Source organism: Falco peregrinus, chromosome 4 (genome assembly GCF_023634155.1).
Source record: "Falco peregrinus isolate bFalPer1 chromosome 4, bFalPer1.pri, whole genome shotgun sequence".
NCBI classification, from domain to species: domain Eukaryota; kingdom Metazoa; phylum Chordata; class Aves; order Falconiformes; family Falconidae; genus Falco; species Falco peregrinus.
Window position 1 is genome coordinate 28031834 of NC_073724.1, and position 22308 is coordinate 28054141.

A 22308-nucleotide genomic window follows, 5' to 3' on the forward strand; every position below is an offset into this window, starting at 1 on the left:
TAGAATTAGATATAGTATTTAACAGGAACCTATTTGTGAAAGGGATTTTTTGACTATTTAAATATTACATATGCTGAAACATACTGACGCCTCATATAGAAATAATGTTGTTGTTGATAACCTTATAATTTTATACCTAAAGTTAAAGAGAGAGCAAAAAACCAGAATAGGTTTTCTTTTGAGTGTACTAACTCATTATTTTGGTCTATGTGAAATATAGATACAGAATTTCCTTCAACTTTCCTAGTTGAAGCTGGTAGGACTTCCTATTGCTGTTGTAAGAAACTGAGACCATTCTTGTAACTTAGCCAAGACAGATAGTTTGGCAGAAATTTTCTGTGATGCTTTCACCTGTAATTCCTTTACAAGAATTTTAATTCAAAGAGATTCAGACCATTCTGAGAGAGAGACTAATCAGTTTGGGTGTCTTGTTTTTTCTTCATGCAAAATATTTCAGTTTTATTATGAAGTGGAAAAGAAAAATGCTTGAAACCTTGATAATATCGGAAGGATGGGAAATTGAAATTTTCTAGACCTTTACTCAAAACTTAAGGAAATATAAAAATTATCTGTGCTATGTTACACTACGTGCTTGGAAAAATGATCCTATATATTGCAGGTTGGCTACCTAGAGATAATGGCTACATCTGACTTTTTATGTCTTCTTGCTTTCTCTCATAGAATTGAGATAATAGCAGTCTGCATGGTTTGCAAATAAATAATTAAGAAGCCGTTGCATATCGTAGCAATGACCACAGAAGTACAGTCATTGTGTTTTTGTAGATTCAGAGCCCCATTGTGCAGGGAGAAGAAAATATAATATAGAATATTAGCAGTATCCATCCGCTGTACTGAAGGCAAGGATCCTAATAAAGAAATAGTACATGATCAAATAATTAAAGGCTGTTTTATGTGCATGGAAAGGATGAGCTAAGCTTGGACATGTAATGTTTTCTGTGACCTCTTATCTTGATTATGTAAAGAAATGATAACATTTTGGTTTTCTGGTGTATATTTATTCATGAATCTGTTTTGGCTTTGTAAACTGATACTTAATTTCAAAACTAACAATTCTGTAATTAAAGCAGCAAGTACAGCCCGTGATAATTCTTAATCCCGAGGGAAACGGTCAAGTTGAAGGGAAAGTGCTCAATTAGTGCTGATACTTGCGTTCTTATTCAGCCATTCCCAGACTTTGTGTCCATTGCTCAGCTCTGCTATTGTAATTACAAAATAATGAAGCCATTGTTGAAATTTCTTCTCTAGATCAGGGGGACATTCCAGAGCAGTGTGAAAGTGATGCCTTGCATCCATCTGGGGACATCATCAATGGAAACCATGTCACAGCCACTTCGCTGCAGGATTTAAGTGAGTTTTCAGCTCAGAAACAAAAGTGAATACCCTTTTTAAATGTCAAATGTGTAACATAAAAAAAGCCAAATATTTAACATCCTGTAGGTACGTATGCTGGCATGATTGAACATTTTTTTCCAAAAGAGCTAATAATGTAATAAAGAGGAAGGTATGTTTTATTTTGCTTTACTGTATGAGGAAGACTTTTTCATCCTGTTTTTGATTAATTTTTTTTTTTTAATTTAAACTTCTGCCACCAACTTACTACCCATCCCACCCCCCTGACTGGCTTCTGGAGAGATGATTTTGGTTTTTTTCTTTTCTCTTCAGGATAGTTATAAAATATCGTTTCTGCTCTTGATAGAACTAAGACTTGAAAGGTTTTGGTTTGGTTTTCTAAAAAATATTTTATGTCCTGCTTGTCTGGATTTTTTTTCATTTTTTTTGACTCAGTTCACAAACTGTATTATCACAATGCTGTTTTAATTCTTTGGGTAGGTGAGGATGATTTCAGTGCAGCATATGCCACTTTTCTAATTGTTCTAGATGGAAGCATTATTATATTTTTATTTAGAGAAGAGCTTTCTAGCTTTGTAACAATTCCCAGTATTTAGTTTCCCATCTAATGACTATCTGAATGCTGTTCTACTTACACAGCTTGTTTAAATATACTGGTCACATCAGCAGTGTGTCCTGCAATAATTTTTAAAGGTCTTTTAAGTACTTTCTTTATAAATATAACCATATTGCAGAGAGGGAAAGAATGTAGCAACATGAACTTTAGGATAACGGATTTAATGAGATGGTCCGTGATAGGAATGAGAAACGCATAGAGAGATTTGTCAGCTCTCTGGCCTCTACTTTGGCTTTACTGTTTAACTCGTAGTGAATTATGTATCAGACTAAAAATGTTGAGAGGTGGGAAGAAACAACATCAGATACTGAAGAATGATTTTGGTATATGTATAAGCAATATATCCAGTTGTTTTTCATTTACTGGTAGTTATACAGGAACCTGATACTTATTTGTATACTACTGTAGTAATTACTGAACTATATAAATCAAATTACAGATGTTGAAATAACTTTTCACAGCAGTGCTGGATCAAAGGCAGATTGAAGAACAGAATAGAGAAGTTGAGGAAAACATAGAAGAAAGGAAAAAAAGAGAAGAAAGGAGAGAGCGAGAACAACAGGAAGCTTTGGAAGGAGAGCAAAAAGAAGTGGAAAAGCTTAACAAAGAGGTGGTGATTCAGTATTTTAATTTCTGACAGTAATATAGCTTTGTAGTGCCATGTAGGATTGTTCTATGTGCGTTACTTTGTTAAAAATAGATTTTATTCAAGTGAAAGTAGTAGAGGCTGATTTTTTACATGCTTGTGTGATTAACTGAAGAGTCTCGCTAGAATTTCTCCTTATGCCTAGTACCTTTTTCACTGGAAACCGACGCCTTTTCTTCCAGGCTTCACGCAACTGAAAGCTACAGTTTTACGGCTAGAATTCAGAAGGCAGCTGTCACCATGCTATTGGAACAAGCTATACAATTGCTGTCTTTCTGGTCTGGACTGCTGCTGGTGGAACACACCAGAACATGTTAATGTCCATCTGTTCATTACCCTGCATTAGGGTATCTAGGGTGCTTCCTTGGAAGTAGAAGTTGTAAGGAGACCTTAAGGAGTTTGCCTAAGTCCCTTTTAGGTGACGTAGCACCTGTTGAATTAGAGTTCTGGACTTCTAAGACCTGTATAAAACTTGATTTTTTGCGCCCTCCCATTTAATCTTCCTCTTCCCACCCTTAAACCTTGGCTAATTTGATTCAGTGCAGTGGTACTGGTCAGACATGCTCGTGCTACCCTTCACACCAGCAGGCTAGGCCCTTCAAGAAACTTTCATACCTGTGTCAGCTCTTCTTCAGTTCACACGGAGCTGTCAGACATAGAAGCCTCAGGCCTCACAGCATCTCAGACATCCAGACAGGCTGAGTGGGATTTCTTGATGTCACTTTGAATTGAAGCAGTACCTTAACATTTCATCTTGAACTGTATGTAACAAGTTAATGCTGTTCAGACTGGCATGTTTTACCAAGGTTAACATAAAATCTCATGTGTAGTGCAGGTATAAAGGTATTTTTCTTGAGCTGATCGGTATGTAATTTTGTGTCTTAAAGCCGATCCAAGACTCAGTGAAAACAGATGAAGAAAAAGAAGATAAGGAGGGGGTAAAATCTGGAAACAGTAATTCTGGTGCTGAAGATAAAGTTAAGGATCCTACTCCAAATCCGTTAGAAAAATACATGAGAATAATTCAGCAGAGCAGAGCGCAGGAACGGACAAACAAGGTGATTATTCTCAAAACTGGGTCTCAAAAATGTTACTGACTCAATTTGTCTCGCTAAGCACGCATACAATGAAAACATTTCTCTCTGCCCCGCCCCCCTTTCAGGCCTATGTCACAATCTACAGAGATGAGTGTTTGGATTTGTACTGCAGAAATGTGTTGATTCAGAAGAAAAATAATGAAGACTTTCTTCTATAAGGGGTTTTGTTCTGGTGTCCTGGGGGGAGGGGGTTTGTTGGTTTCTTTGGTTTTTAGATACTAGGACAGTATTTAAATATAAATGTCCTCAATTTTTAGTTTGAACTATGTTTAAGTACAGCCTGAATCAACAGGTCAGTTGGTGTTCCACTAACACAACTGGTATGATTGAATTTATTCTGGCAAAACGGAAGATTTGACCTTAAAGAACATGGTAAACATTACTTTGATGAAGGCGTGCAGGATACTTTTGTTCAGACATTATCCAACCTGAATTTCCAAAGCATCATTGTTCTAGATGCAGTGCAGCAGCTGTAGAAACAGGGCAGCTCCTCCAGATTTTTGTTTTCCATTAGGTGCCTTAACATACAGATACTGTTTATTAGAGTCACTTAAAACCTTGACTTAAGAACCAGTTACAGGAAGTGTATTTTCTTCTTGGTTGTCAGGATTCAAAAAAAGAAGAAACAGGAGAAGTATCACTTACAGAGGGACTTATATCTAGTGAAAAGGATGACAGGTAAGGCATATATATTACTATTAATCAATAGTTATTTATGAATTATGGTTAAGAGACATCTGCCTCCTTAAAAAGCAAAATAATCTAGTAATCAAAAGCAAATATACTGGAAGAATTGGGAATCCTTCATGTACAGGTAAGTTATGCACTGTATGGAATTCAGATCTGGGAACTACGTTCAATGATCTGTTTCAGTAGCTGTGGCAATTAGAACTCGTTATCTGCAAACGAGCAGCATCTCTGTTCCTGCCCCATGAGCTGAAGTGTGAGGGGTTCTTCTTGGGTAATGATTCTGAAGGTTTGTCTGCACGGCTCTTTGCAGATGGTTTGTTACTACCATAAAATCTAGGCCTTGATTTGTCAGTAGCATCACGGCCTTTTAACAAACTAATACACGCTATTTTTTTTTTCTGACATTTTGGCTGCCTGCACCGGGTTACCATAGCTAAAGCATCTCCTTTGGCTCTCTAGACAGTGATAGATAAGGATATATAGTTTTCAGTTGCTTGAGAGGAAAAAAAATAATCCAACAACCCTCTATCAGATCTTTCAGTTTATCTGAAAATGCAGAATTAAAAATTATATATAAGCAAAGACTAGGGAACAGTTAAAAAAAATAAATTAAATGCTCACCGTAACTGTAGCAATGATTCAGCATTATCTGTGCCTTTAAAGTGCTGTTTTACATATCAGACCCTACCCTGGTGCTACCGAATTGGAATCTGTATGGTGTTCTTTTCACTGGGTAAGCATTGCAGAATAGTGGATGTATAGTACTGAAATGGCATTCTCTTAATTGAAGCCCCAAATCCTTACCCTAAAGGCTTGCTTATTTCCTTCAGGTCACTGAAATAGCAAGATAATTATGGCAGAGGCAGTCTCTTTGTTTTTAAAACAAGTATTTCTATTTATGATTTAGGATAAGAAACTACTCTGGACTCATACCACTTTCCTTCCCTCCCTCCTATCCTTAATACAGCACTGGAGACATCTCTCATGGAGACGTGGATGAAAACTTCTGGTGAACAACAGCACTTATTATTATTTATTACCATTACAATAAAAATGTTTATAAAGCAGCTTTCTGTCTGTAAAAAGTTGTCATAAATGTTAGGCACCAAGACTGCATAATTATGAATTTGTAAAAAAAAAAAAAAATATTATGATTTTGAGCTGCGTCATCACTCCAGTCATTCACTTCAAAGAGCAAGTCAGTCATATTGTTAATCTAGAAGGAGTTCCTTGATTGGGTGAGAGAAGGGAGAAAGCAGTGTCAAGCAATTAATCAGTATGTTCAAGCAGACTGACTTTGGCACTGCATTCCTGTAAACTTTTAACAGCTTTTCCAGTGGTGCCCCATCCCGTGCCCGTGCCCGCTCCCTTCCCCTCCAGCTGTTACAAAGTGTAGATCACAGTCAGGGTGTAGAGGTAACAAAACATTCAGTCGTCATCGTCTTATTTAAAGGTTGGCTGGCACAGTCTCAGCGAGCGGAGTGTAACAAACCTGAACTCACCTGCCCCTTTTACTACTACGGCAGGGGAAGCAAACGCTGCTAAAAGCAGCCCTACCTCGTGTGTCACCCTGTTGGTATTAACCAGCCCAGAACGGAGAGATTCAAATAAAAATGCTATTTAACTCATCTTTATTTAAGCTTTGTATTTTGTAGGTAGATTATAGGCAAAAATCAAACTTTATTTACAGTACAAAATACAGTATTTTTTAATCAATGAAGTAATTTTGGGCAGCAGCATATATTACAACTTGCACTGCATTTGAGGCTGCTCATCTTGACCTAACTGCAAGAACATGAAGCCAAGTTTGACAGAATTTAGGGGCAAAAAGCCAAAGCTCTGTCTTGAATTCACTGGATGTTGATACACGATGTATCAAAAACATGACAGAAATAAACTTTTGCTCTTAGAAATTCAGCTAAAATGTGTTTTGGGGGCTAGTCTAATTTTACATGCTGCTTGGTTTGATGTTGCAGCCATGCTCACATTTACAAAATTTCTGAGAGAATCCTTCCGTTTGATGTCTGGATGGGAGGGATCGTGCTTGTTGCATTATGCTGGCCTGGAACAGCTACCCATGCTCCACCCTAGAAACACCTGCTGATTTACCGTGCTGGAGTGTACGCCTACAGGGCATCCCTTCCCCCAACAGCAGCAAATGGACACTAAAGAACAAAACTCGTTTAACTTCAGATAAGAGACACAAAGCCTAGAGATGTACTAGTATGGAGTAGCTGTAGGTCTGTTTTCAAATAAGCATACACAAGTGTTGTCTATTATCTACAAATATTTATTTTAACACTTGGATGTAACTACAGGAAGCCCTTGGCACTGATAGAAAATATTGATTCACTGTTAGGTTACAAAAATTTATACATAGCAAAATTTAATGCTCTTTACATAAAAATATTAGACTACTTAAACAAAACTTCAAAAACTCCCAGTAATAGCTACACTGAATTAGAAAAGAATTAGGCTTTAAGACACTGCCTCCATTATTACCCTTATGCAAACACTGGGCTAGAACATCACCTGCATTGCTGTAGAAATGTCTCCTTCATGCAACAGGTAAGAACATACACTAGGCTATTTTGTCATATTTGCTCTACATTGACCAACTCTGCCCCTTTTTTGAAACTGTCAAATTAGACTTCAATATTTAACAAAAAAAAGTATTTGCCATTAATGCCCCCCAAAACGCCTTCTCTCTTTAATACTGACTTGAAGTAATTGGCAATTCCTTTGATTTATATTCAGCAAACAGTCAAAACCATCAAACCACAGGTCAGCTTAACATGGGTATGACTTGAATATTTGATTTTTTCAGATGACTGATGTATTATACTCCCCCCCCCACATTTATATATATATATATATATATCATATAGAACAAACACCAAATATACCATCACTAATACTCAAGATATCACTGAATGCTTCTGAAAAAAACATTAATTAGAAGGCAGACTTCTATGGGAAATGACTTCAAAATGGCACCGGTTCGTTTGTTTTGTTTTCTGAACACCACGTTTTCTCAATGTGCTAATTAATTTGTAAAAAGGAAAACACATAAGCACTGACTATAAATTTGCTAAGCACCAAGATAGAGAAAGGTGGACATCCTGTATTCTGTTGTATGGCTGTAATTTTTGTTGTGTAAAACTCTGCATACTTTCTCATCTGCTCATTTGGAATAGTCAGATCAGTGTCATTTTAATAAGGTAACACTTTTCACTTACTAAAAATGTAGGATAATGGTCTCCTGCCGCTATATAAATGCTAAGACATTTATAGAAAATAAATATTAAGGCAAAGCTGACATTTATTTTCAAAGAAGGGGATCATTATCCAGATCCAGGGATCTACATTCCATTAAATAGTTAATAAAAAGATTAAAACTTGGGACATCTGCTCAACACTCACGTAAGCACAGGAGCGTGACTGCATCATCGTGACAGTGTGGCACAAAAGCAGAGTGCTGTTCCCATGGCCCATGTAAAGAGTGTTCAAAGACAGCCCTGTTGCAACTTAGGAAATGCTGCAACCGTGCCGTCACGTAAGCATGAGCCGTCAGAAATCCTAGCCAGCCCGTTTCATATTTGGTATATAAATCGAGATACTAAATCACACGTGGTACATGTGCCTTTGCCCTAATAAGGTCTGTACAGAGATTACTGCCTGCTGGTTTGAAGTACCTGCCACAGTTTTGCGCGGGACATCATGCTGTCAAACGTGTCAAATACTAAATACCAAAAGTCTCGAAGAAGAATAATTTGGTCACTTATTGTGAAGTGTTGCCTTTTAAAATGCCTGGAGTAAAACCTCCATGCTCTGTATGAAAGGATGGAAGATTACCCACAGGAAGATTTCCCTATGAAAGTGTTCCAGGAGCTGGAATGTGAAGCTTTTGCACTTCTCTCTTAATTTTGTTTGGTAGACACACATCTGTGCTGCAGAGCAGCTATTTCTTGATTTGTCAGAGCTACAGAATTCTTCTGTGGAATTACTGTGGCAAACATTTATGTGTAAGAATTGAGTTGCTCTTTTGACCGAGACTGGATATCCTGAAGCTCCTGCTCTTCTTTTGCTTTGATATCTTGGTAGGCCTGCATTTTGCTTGCATCCTTTAAGTAGGCCCAGTTAGAAGACAGTATCATGAGGAAGTGGATCTGGAAGAGAAGGGTGAGCATGATGGCTAGTGAGCATGTCAAGAGGCAAAGCAAGCTGCTAGTTAGATTAATAGACGCTCTTTAAAATAACAACCAAAATAAAAGTTATTCTACGTTAATAAGCATTCTGTTATTAAAACAGGCACAGAGGCTATTTTCAAAGATCTCTAGAATTTGGCATGCTAATATTTCAGATGGTTATTCACAATTTAGAGAACGTTAGTATAACAGTAATAAAATGAGCTACAGAGTTGAACGATTCAATTAAAATGCAGAATGGGGGGAAGCAGGAAAAAAGTTTTGTACGTGGCAATATATATAGTCTGTAAACTACGAGACGCTCAGAAGAACCGTATTCTAAGGCGGTGGTGTTTATGCATATCCAAGCCCAGATCCTGGTAAGTCTTTTCCCCAACAACAAGCAGATGAGAATTCTACCCTCCCCCTGGAAAAAGCCTGAAACTGTAAACAGTTTTATTTACGTGAACAAGGCTACATTAACATATTGAAAAATTAAACAACAAAACATGAGTCCAAAACTAAGCAAAAGCATGCAATCTCTGGGTTAAGAAGTCTTAATCATATATTTTTATAGCTACGTTTTAAACTTCCATTGTCCAACCTCAGGTGAAGAGTTTTCTATCATATATAGCAACTGGGGTTTTTTTGTGTTTGGTTTGTTTTGTTTTTTTTAATTATTGTGTGGACTTTTTTCTAGTTTGTGCATTCGTCTCTTCCCAGCTTCTTTTCACCATACTTCATGCAAAAAAATCTACATCTGAAAACACCGATTCACTTCCCCCCCCCCCCCCCCCCCAACAGTGTAGAAAGGTCTCTATGATCTATGCATGGTTTTGCTTCCTGTGCAGTCATACTTACATTTTTGAGATCTGGCTACTGAGAAATCAGTTACTAAAGTGCAAGCTATACAAGAATAGAGACTATTTATATGCAGTTTCTTACTAGTTCAGGGTCCAAAAGAATGTGATTGTTTTACGCAGATCTAATACAAGGATATATTTCCTTCCAGACAGAACATGATTTGGCAATTACTTAAAAATGAAGTAAGAGAAAATAATTAACTTCATCATCCATAGAATCACTGGACATACAAGCCAATTAATGCATAACACCTGGGCTTCTCATTTCTGCCAAAAGAGACTGGCACTACTTTCTTTTCCATCATATTATTTTGCATGCTCAGGGGGTGGGGGTTGTATTTCGTATTCAGGATGAAGAATAAATTGGTAATTCTGACCCTGAACTGTTCCAGTATTTGTTTGAGAGATGACAGATAGAAAGCAAGTGGAGACTTGAAGTGAAAACACTGCATCTTCAGAAGGATGCCTTTGTAAACACCCCTGCAGTAACTGAATCCTCTCAACATGAAGAAATAGCCAGATCTCACCCACATCATAGTTCGTATACAAGAAGTCATTTTATTAATCTGATGAGCTAAATGATGTTTACTGAAGCTATTTACAATTACTGTAACAGAATTCAGAAAGCTAGACTTTTAGCCTAGAGTGTCAGTGGTATTTCAAGCTACACAATGCAGCTCTTTACTGGGCTTATACAATTTAGAATTTAGTGCAGCAATCTTCCCGACTCTTAAACTTCAAAACAGCATAGTTATATGTAGTAGCCATCATGTAGATCAGCTGGTGGAAGAGAACAAAATACAGGAGAGTAAGATACAACAAGGTGACGGCTCAAGCCCGCTTGGGCAACTGTCAATACTTTTACAACAGACGTTACTCTGAGCTTCTTCCAGGGTGAAGATGCAAGGTAACTTGCCATTTAGCTGGAGAGGATAACCTACACACAGGCGGCCCAAGGCTGTTTCATCAACAAACAGTATTACATCTGGGTTTGGCCAGCACGAGGTTAGAAGCTGGCAGCTACAGGAAGATGAAGGAGGTCATCTTGCTAACGGCCCTTTTTCCAACTACCACCTGTAATTGGCACTGCAGAGTTGGACTAGTCAAACTGCCTGGGTCCAGCCAAGAAAACCAAGAGGTTCCAAGTGATTCATCAAATAAACTACAAAATTGCAAAGAAGTAGTGGACATAAAACAGAAACAGTGGGTAAAAGTAGGATCTTCAAAGAACATGCAAATAATTTTTTGCCAAGGATGGGGAAGGTGGATTAAGATGACTTCTTAAAGCAAAAGTTTGGGACCTGGTGACTTGTAATGATTAAACCATAGCAGTAAATAATGGTGATTACAGCTCACCCTCCTTAATGTCTAGTATTGCTATTTTCAAGATACACAAAATTTAATTTTAAAGCATCTTAAGCCTGAAAGGAACATGTTACACAATAAAACAACAAAAAAATACTACCCACCAATGCTATGACAGTGGCACCAGCTCCAGCACAAGCCACAATGAACAGGTGATAAGACATGTAGAACTAGAGAAAAAACGTTAAAAACATTGAAGTAATTGAGTATTGTATAGAATGCATTTCAACTGTTTTAGAGAATAAGGATAATAAAATCATCTTCATAGCAAGGTATTCAAAGCTTTAGAAAATAAAAATGTTCTGAAATACTTTTAATTTTTTGGATGACCTAATAGAAACATTTCAGTGTTGTGTTGAAATCAATCTCTTTATACTATTTAGTATTAGTTTTCTCCAAAACCTTTTATCGAATTATTTATTACACAGTGCTCAAGTGACCTGTAGGCAAAAGCTGCACACAGGTTACATTTCTGTACCTCATTCGTGTTGCAGATGTTCTCTAAAATCGGGCCACAGGCTTTGCCAGGTACCGCATTCCAAGGGATAATACCTGAAATACCACAGCAAAAGAAACAACTAATTTTGGCAATCAACACACACTTTCTGTTCCTCTGTCATCTTTTCCGCCCACTTGCCAGTTGTGTTCCCCTTCTGGGCGTCCGCGTGTTGACCGGTGCAGCTCTGAGTTGGCAGGAGAAATTAAAACAACTCACTCAAGTTGCGCTTTCTCCTTATATATTGAGGCTCGCTGCCAAGGCATGTTCTCAGATGTGGTTTTCCCATATGGCAGCCAAATGGTTGGTTGGGTGTTTGCACTTCAGGGCCAGTCACATACTGCCTGCTCCCCCACTCAGCACTGAAAGGGATAATCTGCATCTCAGAGGTACTTGGCCCCTTGCAGGATGGCACGCACTTCCTGGATTAACTTCTACTTCAACAAGTAACTACTGTAGAAGAGTGTGACTATGGAGCTAGAGCGAAGAATTACAGGATTTTTTGTTTTAGTTCCAATAGGTAAAAAGCATTACGTGAGTATTGGTACAAGAAAGTTCAGTCTGCCACGCCTCATGTGCGCCCAGTTATTTTTCTTACACAACTGAAAATCTGAAAAGTCAACAGGATCTAGTAGATTTCAAACAGCCTGAACTTCTAGGCCTGTAACAGACGTAAAGCTTAAGCAAAAGCCATTTGAAACAGGAGAAAACCACTTTGTCTCCCCACCGCAACTTACATTTCAAACTCAGCTGGTTGGAATAAGCAACTCTGTAAGGGGCAGGTCACTGAAATTACCTCAGCATGGCTTTCGAAAAGATGTTACCGGGTTTACTTTAAAACCAACTTCTTCTCTGGGACTGCGATATACAGTTGAAGCCTTTTAGCTACCACTTCCACCCAAAAATGTGAAGTCAGTTAAGCAACACAAGTTGCCTGTTAATGAGTTGCTCTCTCCCAGTCACTTACTGAAACCCAAATGATTTTACTGCCAGAGGAACAGCACAGCCCTACACAGTGCTCATACAGCTGCAAACCACCAGGAGAAGCAGAAAGGTGGAGGAGCACATCCTTGCATTCCGAAGGCTTTGCTGCTGAAGAAAATTTCTTCCCAGCCTCTTGTTGTCAGTTGCTAAAAGAGGATGCAAATATTTAACTGATTTGAGACTTCTCCCTTTTAAAATTAGTGCATCTTATCTTCTCCTACTGGACTTGCATCCCAGATAGGAAAGCAAAACCGAGTTTTCTCACTTTCTCACAGCAGAATCCATTTTCTGTTTCCAATGACTTAGTCCAAAGAAAGAAACATTCCTAGAAAACGCCAGCTAAAATGAAGCCAAAAGTAATGGTGGCAAAAGCTCTTCTGCACAAGGGAATGTGAAAGGATTAACTCTAGGGAAAATTCACCTTACGGAATGAATTACTTGAAAAACCTAACCTATTTTAAGCTACTGTCCCACTCTGCTACCTGCACCCTCCTTGGATTTCTGTCATCAGAAAGCAGTATTAATTCATTGTTAAGGCAGACTTTTGATTGCAGGGTTTTGGTCTTTTAACTGAAAGTAATTGTTAGAGGAAAGTTCAGGTACTATTCATATTTAAATGTAAAAACCAGCTTTTTGACAGGAAAGAATATATGTATATGGTTCAAAACCCAGAATCCAGTTATCTATTTCTCAGCACTGTTTCTAAGCAGTTTATTTTGAGGCTGATCTATTTTTAAACCTAGTACTATAGTATTGGAAACCGCTACAAAATAATTTTAGATAAATGACTTGCCAGTTCAGTTAAATTGATTGCATCTGGAAAGAGATCAGTGTAATCTGAATTAATTAGAAAAGTAATAGCACATTCAGAGATGCAAGATGCTTTTGCATTCGGTTCATTTGATAAGGCTAAGACAAAACTACTGAAGACAGACCAAGGAGAAACAATAAAGCATTTAATCAGGATTAAAATGAGTACCGTATTGCCTGATATCCACGCAGATCTGGTCCCCTGGAACCGTCACGTTTGTCTGAAGAGATTTGATGACTTCGCAAGTTGACCATATGTTATAGAACATAAAGACAGGCACAGCAGAGAAGCCAAAGACCCCAAGCCAGGCCACTCCGAGCACATAGGTGAGGAAAACAAACTGGGCAGAGGAAACACAAGCACTTCATATTTATTCTTTGAAAAGAGTACTGGAATTTTCCTTAAGAATGTTTCAAAATAATCTTTAAGCGTACTTTCAGAAATCAGTTAATAAAATATTTGATTTCCAAGCATAAATAAAATCAGTATTCTCATTGCTTACAAATACTTTGGCAGTTTAAGCGCTACTGAGAAAGTAATTCAGACGTTCCCTTTTTCAGCAGCCTGCTTGAGTAAACAGCTTGCCCTCCTGAAAGAGCAGTCCACTCATTTCTCAAGATCCTCTGCTAAGCAAGGATGCTGGTTGTAGGCTAAAACCAATAAAATTCCAGCAAAAATCAATTTAATGAGGTTTTTTAATTAACTGTAACATATTAGCATTTCCAGACAACTTGCAAATCAAAACAATAGAGTGAATCAGTGTTCACAGAGCTCTCCCATACTCCCTGATTGAGATCAATTTTAGATGTAACATTTGAATTACCTATTTTTAAAAACATACCACGACCATTATAGCAGATCAGAAAGATTCAGTTGATGCAATACACATTGCCAAGATGAAAATCAGTTACTTCACCTTAGTGAATCACGGATTTTCCATTGAAATTTGCTGATTTGGGTTTACTCTTTTTTAAAAAAAATATTATGTGCATTTTCTTTGGTGAGATTATAAGGTATGGCACTTACTGCTTTGGAAACCTCCAGCTTCCCCCTCCCACTGAACCTCTTCCTTCTTCTAAGGTTTATAGTGAAACAGCAGCTCTGGCATCAGTTCCTAGCTGCCTCCTCCTGGTGAGGCTAGGATTTGACTCCTACTTGGAGAGCACGGGAATGCTGCTACATCTTCAATGTTCCCTTTTCGCTGTTATTTAACTGTAGGTGGACTGGAAAGGCTTTACTTTCAGTAAAGCAGTGATACTGTACTGTCTTAACTTGAAACCTGTGTGCCACAGAACAGCAGCAAAGATGGGAAAGGCTCTGAGGGGGCAGGGGGGCGGGTTGTCTCAGCCTGACCCAGAACTGACAGACTGAACTTCCACAGTGGCGGAAGGTCGCATCCTCACAGGTTTTTGTCCAGATGCACTAGATGATGCTGCAAATGTTACAGCAAAGGCTGAGCAACTGGTTAGGTTTTACAGTCAACAAAGGTGGTGTGTATGGAGAGGCAGAAGCGCTTGCAAAACTAACACCCGTAAAAAACCCAGCTAACCTTTAATTTATACACAGTTGAACTGAAATACACTGTTTCTATATAGACAGTGACATACACCAAACCTGTATGTTTTACATGAGAATTGAGAATTCTCTTTTTGGATTTTGGTAAGGACCAAGTGGACCAGTTTAAAGGATTTCTGTAGACACACTATAAATAAAAAGTGTGAGCTTGCATATGTGAATGTGGAAGTGTGCACAAGAGGAAGAGCACGAAGCCTTTAACTCCTAAAATAGCCAGTGAAAAACCCCACTCACTCTCATACTTAATGCAGTAACTGTGGGAAACGGCTATTCTGCATTACGCACAGCCAACACAAATAACTTCGGGAAGTCTGAAGTTTGTCTTCTGTAATAACCTTATTCAGGATGGCTGGGATTGCCTTTCAGGACCTCACCTGGCAATCTAATGGAGGAAGAAGTAGAGAAGGTCTTGCTCAAAAAGGAAAAAAAAAAAAACCAGCAACATCACTGTATGTCCAAAAGCTTGTTGCCCCTACCCAGCTGCAGCCACTAGTCTGTTAGATATTGTATTTGCTTGCAAACCTTGCTCTAACCCTGGTGTTTTAAGCAGCTCTACCACTACGAAGCAGCATACAGGGATTTTTATGCCATGACTGTTACCACGAAACACCGAAGTGTCTTACCAGAGCTCCAAGATATTACTCGGCTGCCAAGTTCTCTCCTTCATTGTGTGAACAAATACGGGCAAACATGAAAACACATTTTTCTATCCTATTTCCACGTATCACACTGGTATTTGTATAAGCAGCTGACAATCATGTGCCTGCAACTACTCAACTGCACAAGCAACTGTCTACACTAATGAGATGCACATACAGCTATGTTTCTACTGTGTTCTGGATCTTTGGAAAACAATGCTTTATATCTAATTTTGCTCCTCGGTGAAGATCATACTTGCTAGAAAAAAAGAAGTGAATAGCTGCCTAACTGGAAAATGACTGGCATATAAAAAATGCCGTATTTTTATTAGCTCTTGAAAAATTCAGTAAGTATCCAACAGCACAGTGGAAAATTGTTAACTCTCTTGAAAATAAACATGCATCTCTTTTGTATTTAACTAGCTGAAAGTACGTATTTTTTTTCAGTCCAGGATACAGATCGTATATTAAAATGCAACAATCACATCAAAAGCCTCTTCTCTCTTCACCCACGCTTTCCCGTGGGCAATCTGTCATACTGCTTAGCTTCCTCCATAACTATGAGCTTTGAATTCAGATTTTCAGAAATAGCTTTGAAATCCTGTCTCAGAAACATAGTTATGTTTCTGTTCTTGCAGAGTGCGCCCTAGGGGGCAATGTGGGTGAGAATCTGAAGTTTTATTTTTAGTTAAGCTTTGTTTAAAATTTTGTTCTGATACAGAAGTATACTGGAGGGAAGACGGTTTGTAACTTTAAGGCCCTAAGCGCTTCAGCTTTGTGAAAAAGACTCACTATTCTATCTGTATGCTTTTTGCCATCTGCAAAAGCAAGACAGCAATACTTGATTCAAGTGCAAAGATGCTGCGAAGCTTCATTCATTAGTATTTGTCTGAAGGATGCAGACATCCTCAAGCTGAACTGACTATGGAAGTCAGAGGCATCACAGTTTGTTATTTAAATAGCTCTGCAAACCACAGCCATTTTACAGTCTGCCTTTAAGCATCACTACTGTGCTCCATGTTTAAAAGCACAAATTTAATTTTGTCTCATATTGAATGTTTTGAAATTACCGGTCTCCACCAACTTAGTTTAGACCAGTGGGTTCAGCTTTACGACAGGGGAGGCCACAGCAGCACCCCAACAGTCCATCTGCAGAATTTGCATTTGACCAAGCATCATCAAAGAACCAGCAACAGGGATTGACTCTGACCACCCATAAGGATTTAAACAAACAAGGCAGCAATATACTGTTGTTCAAAAACACAGGAGTCAAACCGAGCCCAACAGGTTTTAGCAAGTGAAGACTACTGTTGCCATTTCTGATGCTACTCACCATTCCACTGATGCAGCGGCCACAGGCTGTCGTTTTGAACTCTCCATGCAGCTCCTTCACAGCACTTGTTGTATAAAAACCTTCTGCCAAAAGGATTATTCCATATAAGAAGAAAAACGATGCAATGCCATAAATTACATACTGCATTAGCTGTATTCTAAAATGGAAAAGAGAAAAAGATATAATTAGATTTCAGTCCTATGAAAACAAAGTCAGTCTTCCCAAGTCATAATATGTATGAGGTAAGTCGCCCTCTAGAAATACAGTTCAAGGCTCCTTAATGCATTTTAAGCAAGCAGGCTGCAGGACAGCACCGATACAACCATCCCGCTTTTACAGGTAAGCAATACTGTGCATTAGTCTCGCATCTGCTTGAGCATCCCCTGTTTGTGCTGCTTCTTACAGTGATTGGTATTAGGCACCAGCTTCAAGTCGCAATTTCATGCCTCCACTATGGAGACATTTTTTTTTCATGTTATTGATACTGACACCTAACTCAGGGAATATCTGACAGGGAAAACATGGGGCTTTGAAACAGCAGAGGCTGGAGCTGAAGTACTGGGTGAACTACCAGGCTCCGTGGTAGCCCCTCTGGCTTAGGAAAAGGAAGCAGTCCCTGAAATTCACCACTTCCACCTGTAAAATTAAGTTAAAGTATGTTTGCCAAAATTTGTAAATTCAGTGATACTTGCCTGATACAAAATTCAGCAAAAGTGCAGTGCCTTCTGATGAGGAATGGTTTGCTCTACACCCTAGGATACTTCCAAGTAAGAAGACAGTTTCCATCATGGCAGTGCTGGGCTCCCCAAAGTGTAATTAAATCTTTTTTAAATGAAATACTTAGGAAATGCTTCCATTTGAGGTACTCTGGAACCACCCAGAGGATGAAGTTCTCCAGGCACATGGTATAAGCTCTGCCCTTGGATATTACTTGAGAAAGTTCTCAATGCCTTAAAAATCTACCATCTGCAATGACGCTCTTATGGTGTTTTTACTCTAGCTAGAATAGGTAAATGGGAACAATAATTTCTAAATATTATCAATCAGATTCAGTATCTGAAGCTAATTCTTTGAGAAGACCAGAATGCCAGGTCTTCCATACAGCACCTCTTCTGGTCTCCCAAAGTCATACTTTATGATTAGCACAACTTCTCCAGAACTTATCCCTTCTTAAAAGTAATTTGATTGTTGAGATGGTGTTGGATGAAGCTATTCACAGAACAGAGAGGTTAATTTCATACATCCATATTGCCAGTTTTCTAAAGATAAATACATTGGGTTTTTTTCAGTTCTTACCACTCTCCACCAAGTAGCTGCTAGCATAGATCTCCAAGGAGCATCTGCATGTTTTACCTTAATTTAAAGAGAATTGATGACTACCATTTATATAGTTAAATGTTATCCAGGCAGATAGCACATCCTTTGTATCAAAATAGGATATTGCTCATTTAAAATTGTATGTGGAAAGTGTTATGTTTGTTTTTCCAAACTGATTAAAAATAACAGGATACATCTGTTGCACCTGTGCTGTAAAGCATGAAAAAATTAAGCTAGGATTTGAGAGACTATAGCAGAATTTATTGCACTATCAATAATCATCTAGGAGAGACTCAATGCATGTTACCAGAAATTAGTAATATGAAACCCAGTTAAAAAAGAAATAATCTATTCCAAAGAGTGCTTTATTAGCATATTTTTCATTTATTTTAAGTTTCTGTTGCCTGAAATCATTTGCCCCTTTCCAGCACCTCTTCTCCCTTGCCCTCGTTAGGCCTCCACACCGTCCCAGACCCCAGCTGCTTTGGTAGGAATTAGGCATTTCCCCAGCTGCTGATGCTGACTTGACAGGAAACATTGTCAACAATTCTCCAAAACTTAAAACTTGCTGCCTGTTAGGGCTGCTTTTGCAATTTCTTCTATTTCACTCAAATGAAAACTGATATAAGAACAGGGTGGTTTGATACTCAGTAGCTAAAGAACAGCTGCTTACAGTTTCTCACTAAATTTTGTGGCTAACTGCAGGGTCCTCATCACTGGAGCTGGGGAGGCAGCACCCAGGCACAGCTGGGGTGTAAGGATGGGTGGTGGGGGACCCTGGTGGGGTACAGTTCCCCAGCCACGTGGCAAGTCTGGGCACAGAGGGCCCTGCAAAGCGGGGAAGCCCTAAAACAGTGCTGTGGGACTGATGCCAGTGATCCCAGGGGATGGGAAGGGGTCAGTCGTGCATGCAAACTGGCAGATCTATGTCTGCAAGCACATAAAGGGAGTCAGTGATGAAAGAAAAGATGAAAAAAAGGAGAATTAAGTATGTCAGGTTGGACCTTGATAACAAAGTCTTCAAATAATGTCCTAAAAACTGGGTCTTGGGGGCAGGTAGAGCAAAACATGCACGTCTTGTTTGTTGCCAGCACACCTGTGTGTGCAATGCCCGCAAGACTGCACTGCATGGGCCTCCTCATCAGATGCACGCAGCCTGCACAGGGACCCCTCCCAGAGCCCTTGGGTGGCTTTCAGAAGGTTTTGGCTGCCCTTCCTCACGTCACCCCCATCCCAGGACAAAGATGTTTCCAGGGACCAGCCACGCACTGTGCCAGGGCCAGTGCTGGCCCGTGGTAAGCAGCAGGCAAGAGGCCGAACCCAGACCCAGCCAGCGTCCTGACGGTGGTGCGCAGTGGTCGTGAATCACAGCTGATGCAAAACTCTTCACTGCTGCAGGACAAAAGGCCTTTTCAAAGCTCTGAAGTGCAGCTGGAGGGGCCACATAAGGCCCAGCATATTCAGACCACCAGCCCAGAGCCTGGGACCCATGTGTCCCTCACTGCCAAGGGAAAGGAGAGGGTCCCACTGGTGGGGCTGAGCACTGAGTGCAGGCCCTGATGCAGGCCTCCAGGCCTTCCTCTGGTTTCATGGAGAAGCCTCAGGAACACAAAGGCCTGAATATTTAACCAGTATTTTTTTGTCAAAGGCTATGGTTGCAGACACAAACATTTAAGCTCTTCCCAGACTTTCCTCTTTTTTCTCATTCGTAAAATATTAGTCCACCTTCTTCTGAGGGGGGATGGACCAGAACACTTCCCTATTACTCCTGTCATCCCTTCAAACTTTGTGTCAACAACAAACACTAAATCTACCCTCTTTCAGATTAAAATCATTACCCTTTGTTTTGTCACTACTGGCCCTGGTGAGAAGTTTCTCCATCTTTCTTACAAGCCCCCTTTAAGTACTGAAAGGCTGTAATAATATCTGCCTGGAGCCTTCTCTTCTCCAGGCTGAACAACCCCAGCTCTCTCAGCCTGTCTTCATAGGAGAGGTGCTCCAGCCCCCTGATCACCGTTGTGGCCTCCTCTGGACTCACTCCAACAGGCCCATGTCCTTCTTATGTTGGGGGTCCCAGAACTAGACACAGTGCTCCAGATGGGCTCTCACCAGAGTGGAGTAGAGCAGCAGAACCACCTCCCTCAACCTGCTGGCCATGCTTTTTGTGATGCAGCCCAGAATACTATTGGCTTTCTGGGCTGCCAAGTGCATGTTGTCAGCTCACGTCCAATTTCTCATCCATCAGTATGCCCAAGTCCTCTGCAGGGCGGCTCTCAATCCCTTCATCCCCCAGTTTGTATTGATACTGGGCATTGCCCTGACCCATGCGCAGGACCTTGCACTTGGCCTTGAACCTCATGAGGTTCGCAGGAGCCTACTCCTCAAGGCCATCAAGGTCCCTCTGGATGACATCCCTTCCCTCAAGTGAACTAACTGCACTACTCAGCTTGGTGTCATCTGCAACCTGCTGAGGGTACACTCAGTCCCACTGTCTATGGCACTGATGAAGCTATTAAATAGTATTGGTCCCACTATAAATACGTTAAACAGGATACATACTCTGGTTCTTCAGGCATGAACACCAAAAAACCCACCAAGTGCTGTTGGACGAACAGGGAACCTAATAGTCATGGATAGAGACTGAGGTTTGAATCCATCTCTACTCATTTAGCATGACAGTGTTATGAGAAATAATGGAAATGGGAGGCATACTTACACTTCACTCAGCAAAGCATGGTCACTGGCAGTCGTGGAGAAGTGCTGTTCGAGGATAGACACAGTTCCTGTGAGTGCCACATGGCCACAGCCGCAAAACAACGCTACCCCCGAGAAGCAGAGAATGGTTGCCACAAGCGAAGCATACGGCACTCCTCCTAGGCACTTAATGCAACATTCAAAGCAACCTAAGCAGAAGACAAAGCAAAAGAAACGTTATGAGCAAAAAGCAAATTATGAGGAAAAGAGTATCTGTCCTCCACATGGTAAAAGCCACTGGAACTAAAAGGCCCAGGCATTGACATGCTAAGCAAAAATCTATAGGTGGTGCAAGACAGCATCACCCTCTAAAGCAGTGACCTACAGATCTGTTGGTATGGACTCAAAGCTCAGAAAGTGGGCTGAGTGCTCCCATCTTTACAGGATATCAAGGGGAGATCAATGAGACAGCCTATGAAATGGAAAAAGAAAAATAATCACTTGTCTAAAGTGACCCATTGCGATTCAGCTGCTCATACAGAGCTCACCACGTTTCAGCATTACTAACAGCAAGAGCACCAGCTATGGTGGCACCATTCAGGAAGCCAGAGAACCAAGTACTCAAGACAATGAAGCCTGTTGGTAAAGTAAGAGATACTGTGCACTTTCATTGGATGAGGAACACATTTAGGTCTGTAAAACTTAACTACTCTACACCTCCCTGAGTGTATTTTTGTATAAATCTGTATGAAGTTATAAGTATACAGGTATTTTAACAACAGAAAAATGGAATGTGGACCAAAGAATTGCAACTATTATTGAGAGCAGTGAGACAAAGCTGTACAAGACATTTCCAGCTTTAGAGGATACACTGGATCTACAGTGATCTCTGAATACAGTCTGCAGTAGCATAATCATAGTTTTAATGAAATTTATCATTTAAGCAGTCTAAGTTAACAAAACAGCCCCCCCCTCCTCCCCAACTGCTGTTTTACAAACATTGTAATAAGGAGGTTGCAGCTGAATTTTCAGGTTCCTCCCAACCCATGTGGCCTGAAAACCCATCTGCTTGAAGAGCTGGGAAATGTAAATAGGAAACGAACACGGCTTTTAACTGCACTATAATGGTAATGGCAATCCATACCAATTTATTACTTCAGGGTGATGGTATTAAGCTGTCTCCATTAATGTGCATTTCATACAACTGCGCAAAACACAAGCCATTAAGACAACACTTAATGGAGCAACCAGTGTTGCACATTGCAGGAACAGCCCGCTGCTGCTATGGGAAGGCGCTAAATGGACAAAGCTTTGAAGGCAGGGAGGCAGCTGGCGAACGTGTACATCACATCACATCTTCCTGCCCTAAAAATTCCTCACAAAGATCAGCAAGTCTCCATCCGCCACATGAGGCAAGTTTATTTTTATCCCCCTCCCCTTCCCACTAATGAATGAGTTGCAGAGCAGGCACTTCCATGAAGCACTGGGGAATAATATGCATCCGATAATTGAAAGCTTTCCCATTTCGTAAGTGGGAAACTCTTCTTTTAGAGAGTCACTAGCAAGTGTCCCAGTCAGGCTTAAGGAGCTATTACCACTGAAATGACTTATGAAACGCCACTTCG

At 39.9% G+C, this 22308-nt stretch overlaps 2 protein-coding genes across 15 annotated transcripts in view; one reads left to right on the plus strand and one right to left on the minus strand.

Annotated features, from left to right (window-relative positions):
- Positions 1–5487, plus strand: part of OFD1 (OFD1 centriole and centriolar satellite protein) — a 34898-nt gene extending 29411 nt beyond the window's left edge. For 6 of the 9 annotated variants that reach the window (XM_055802151.1, XM_055802152.1, XM_055802155.1 and 3 more), the window contains 5 exons: positions 1267–1368; positions 2449–2597; positions 3521–3691; positions 4338–4408; positions 5328–5487. In XM_055802151.1, coding sequence (XP_055658126.1) covers positions 1267–1368; positions 2449–2597; positions 3521–3691; positions 4338–4408; positions 5328–5382 — 548 coding nt within the window. In that variant the 3' untranslated portion in view covers positions 5383–5487. The remainder of the gene's footprint in view (positions 1–1266; positions 1369–2448; positions 2598–3520; positions 3692–4337; positions 4409–5327) is intronic. The other 3 variants (XM_055802153.1, XM_055802156.1, XM_013298591.3) reach the window with 2 other exon arrangements.
- A 547-nt stretch (positions 5488–6034) lies between these two features.
- The window catches only part of GPM6B (glycoprotein M6B), a 111897-nt gene continuing 95623 nt past the window's right edge, over positions 6035–22308 (minus strand). For 3 of the 6 annotated variants that reach the window (XM_055802163.1, XM_027785330.2, XM_027785325.2), the window contains exons 2-7: positions 20706–20892; positions 16673–16829; positions 13295–13466; positions 11314–11387; positions 10940–11005; positions 6690–8589 (exon numbers count right to left, since the gene is read on the minus strand). In XM_055802163.1, the coding sequence (XP_055658138.1) occupies positions 8440–8589; positions 10940–11005; positions 11314–11387; positions 13295–13466; positions 16673–16829; positions 20706–20892 (806 nt within the window). In that variant the 3' untranslated portion in view covers positions 6690–8439. Of the gene's footprint in view, positions 10251–10939; positions 11006–11313; positions 11388–13294; positions 13467–16672; positions 16830–20705; positions 20893–22308 lie in introns of all 6 variants that reach the window. The other 3 variants (XM_005229433.4, XM_005229434.3, XM_027785334.2) reach the window with 3 other exon arrangements.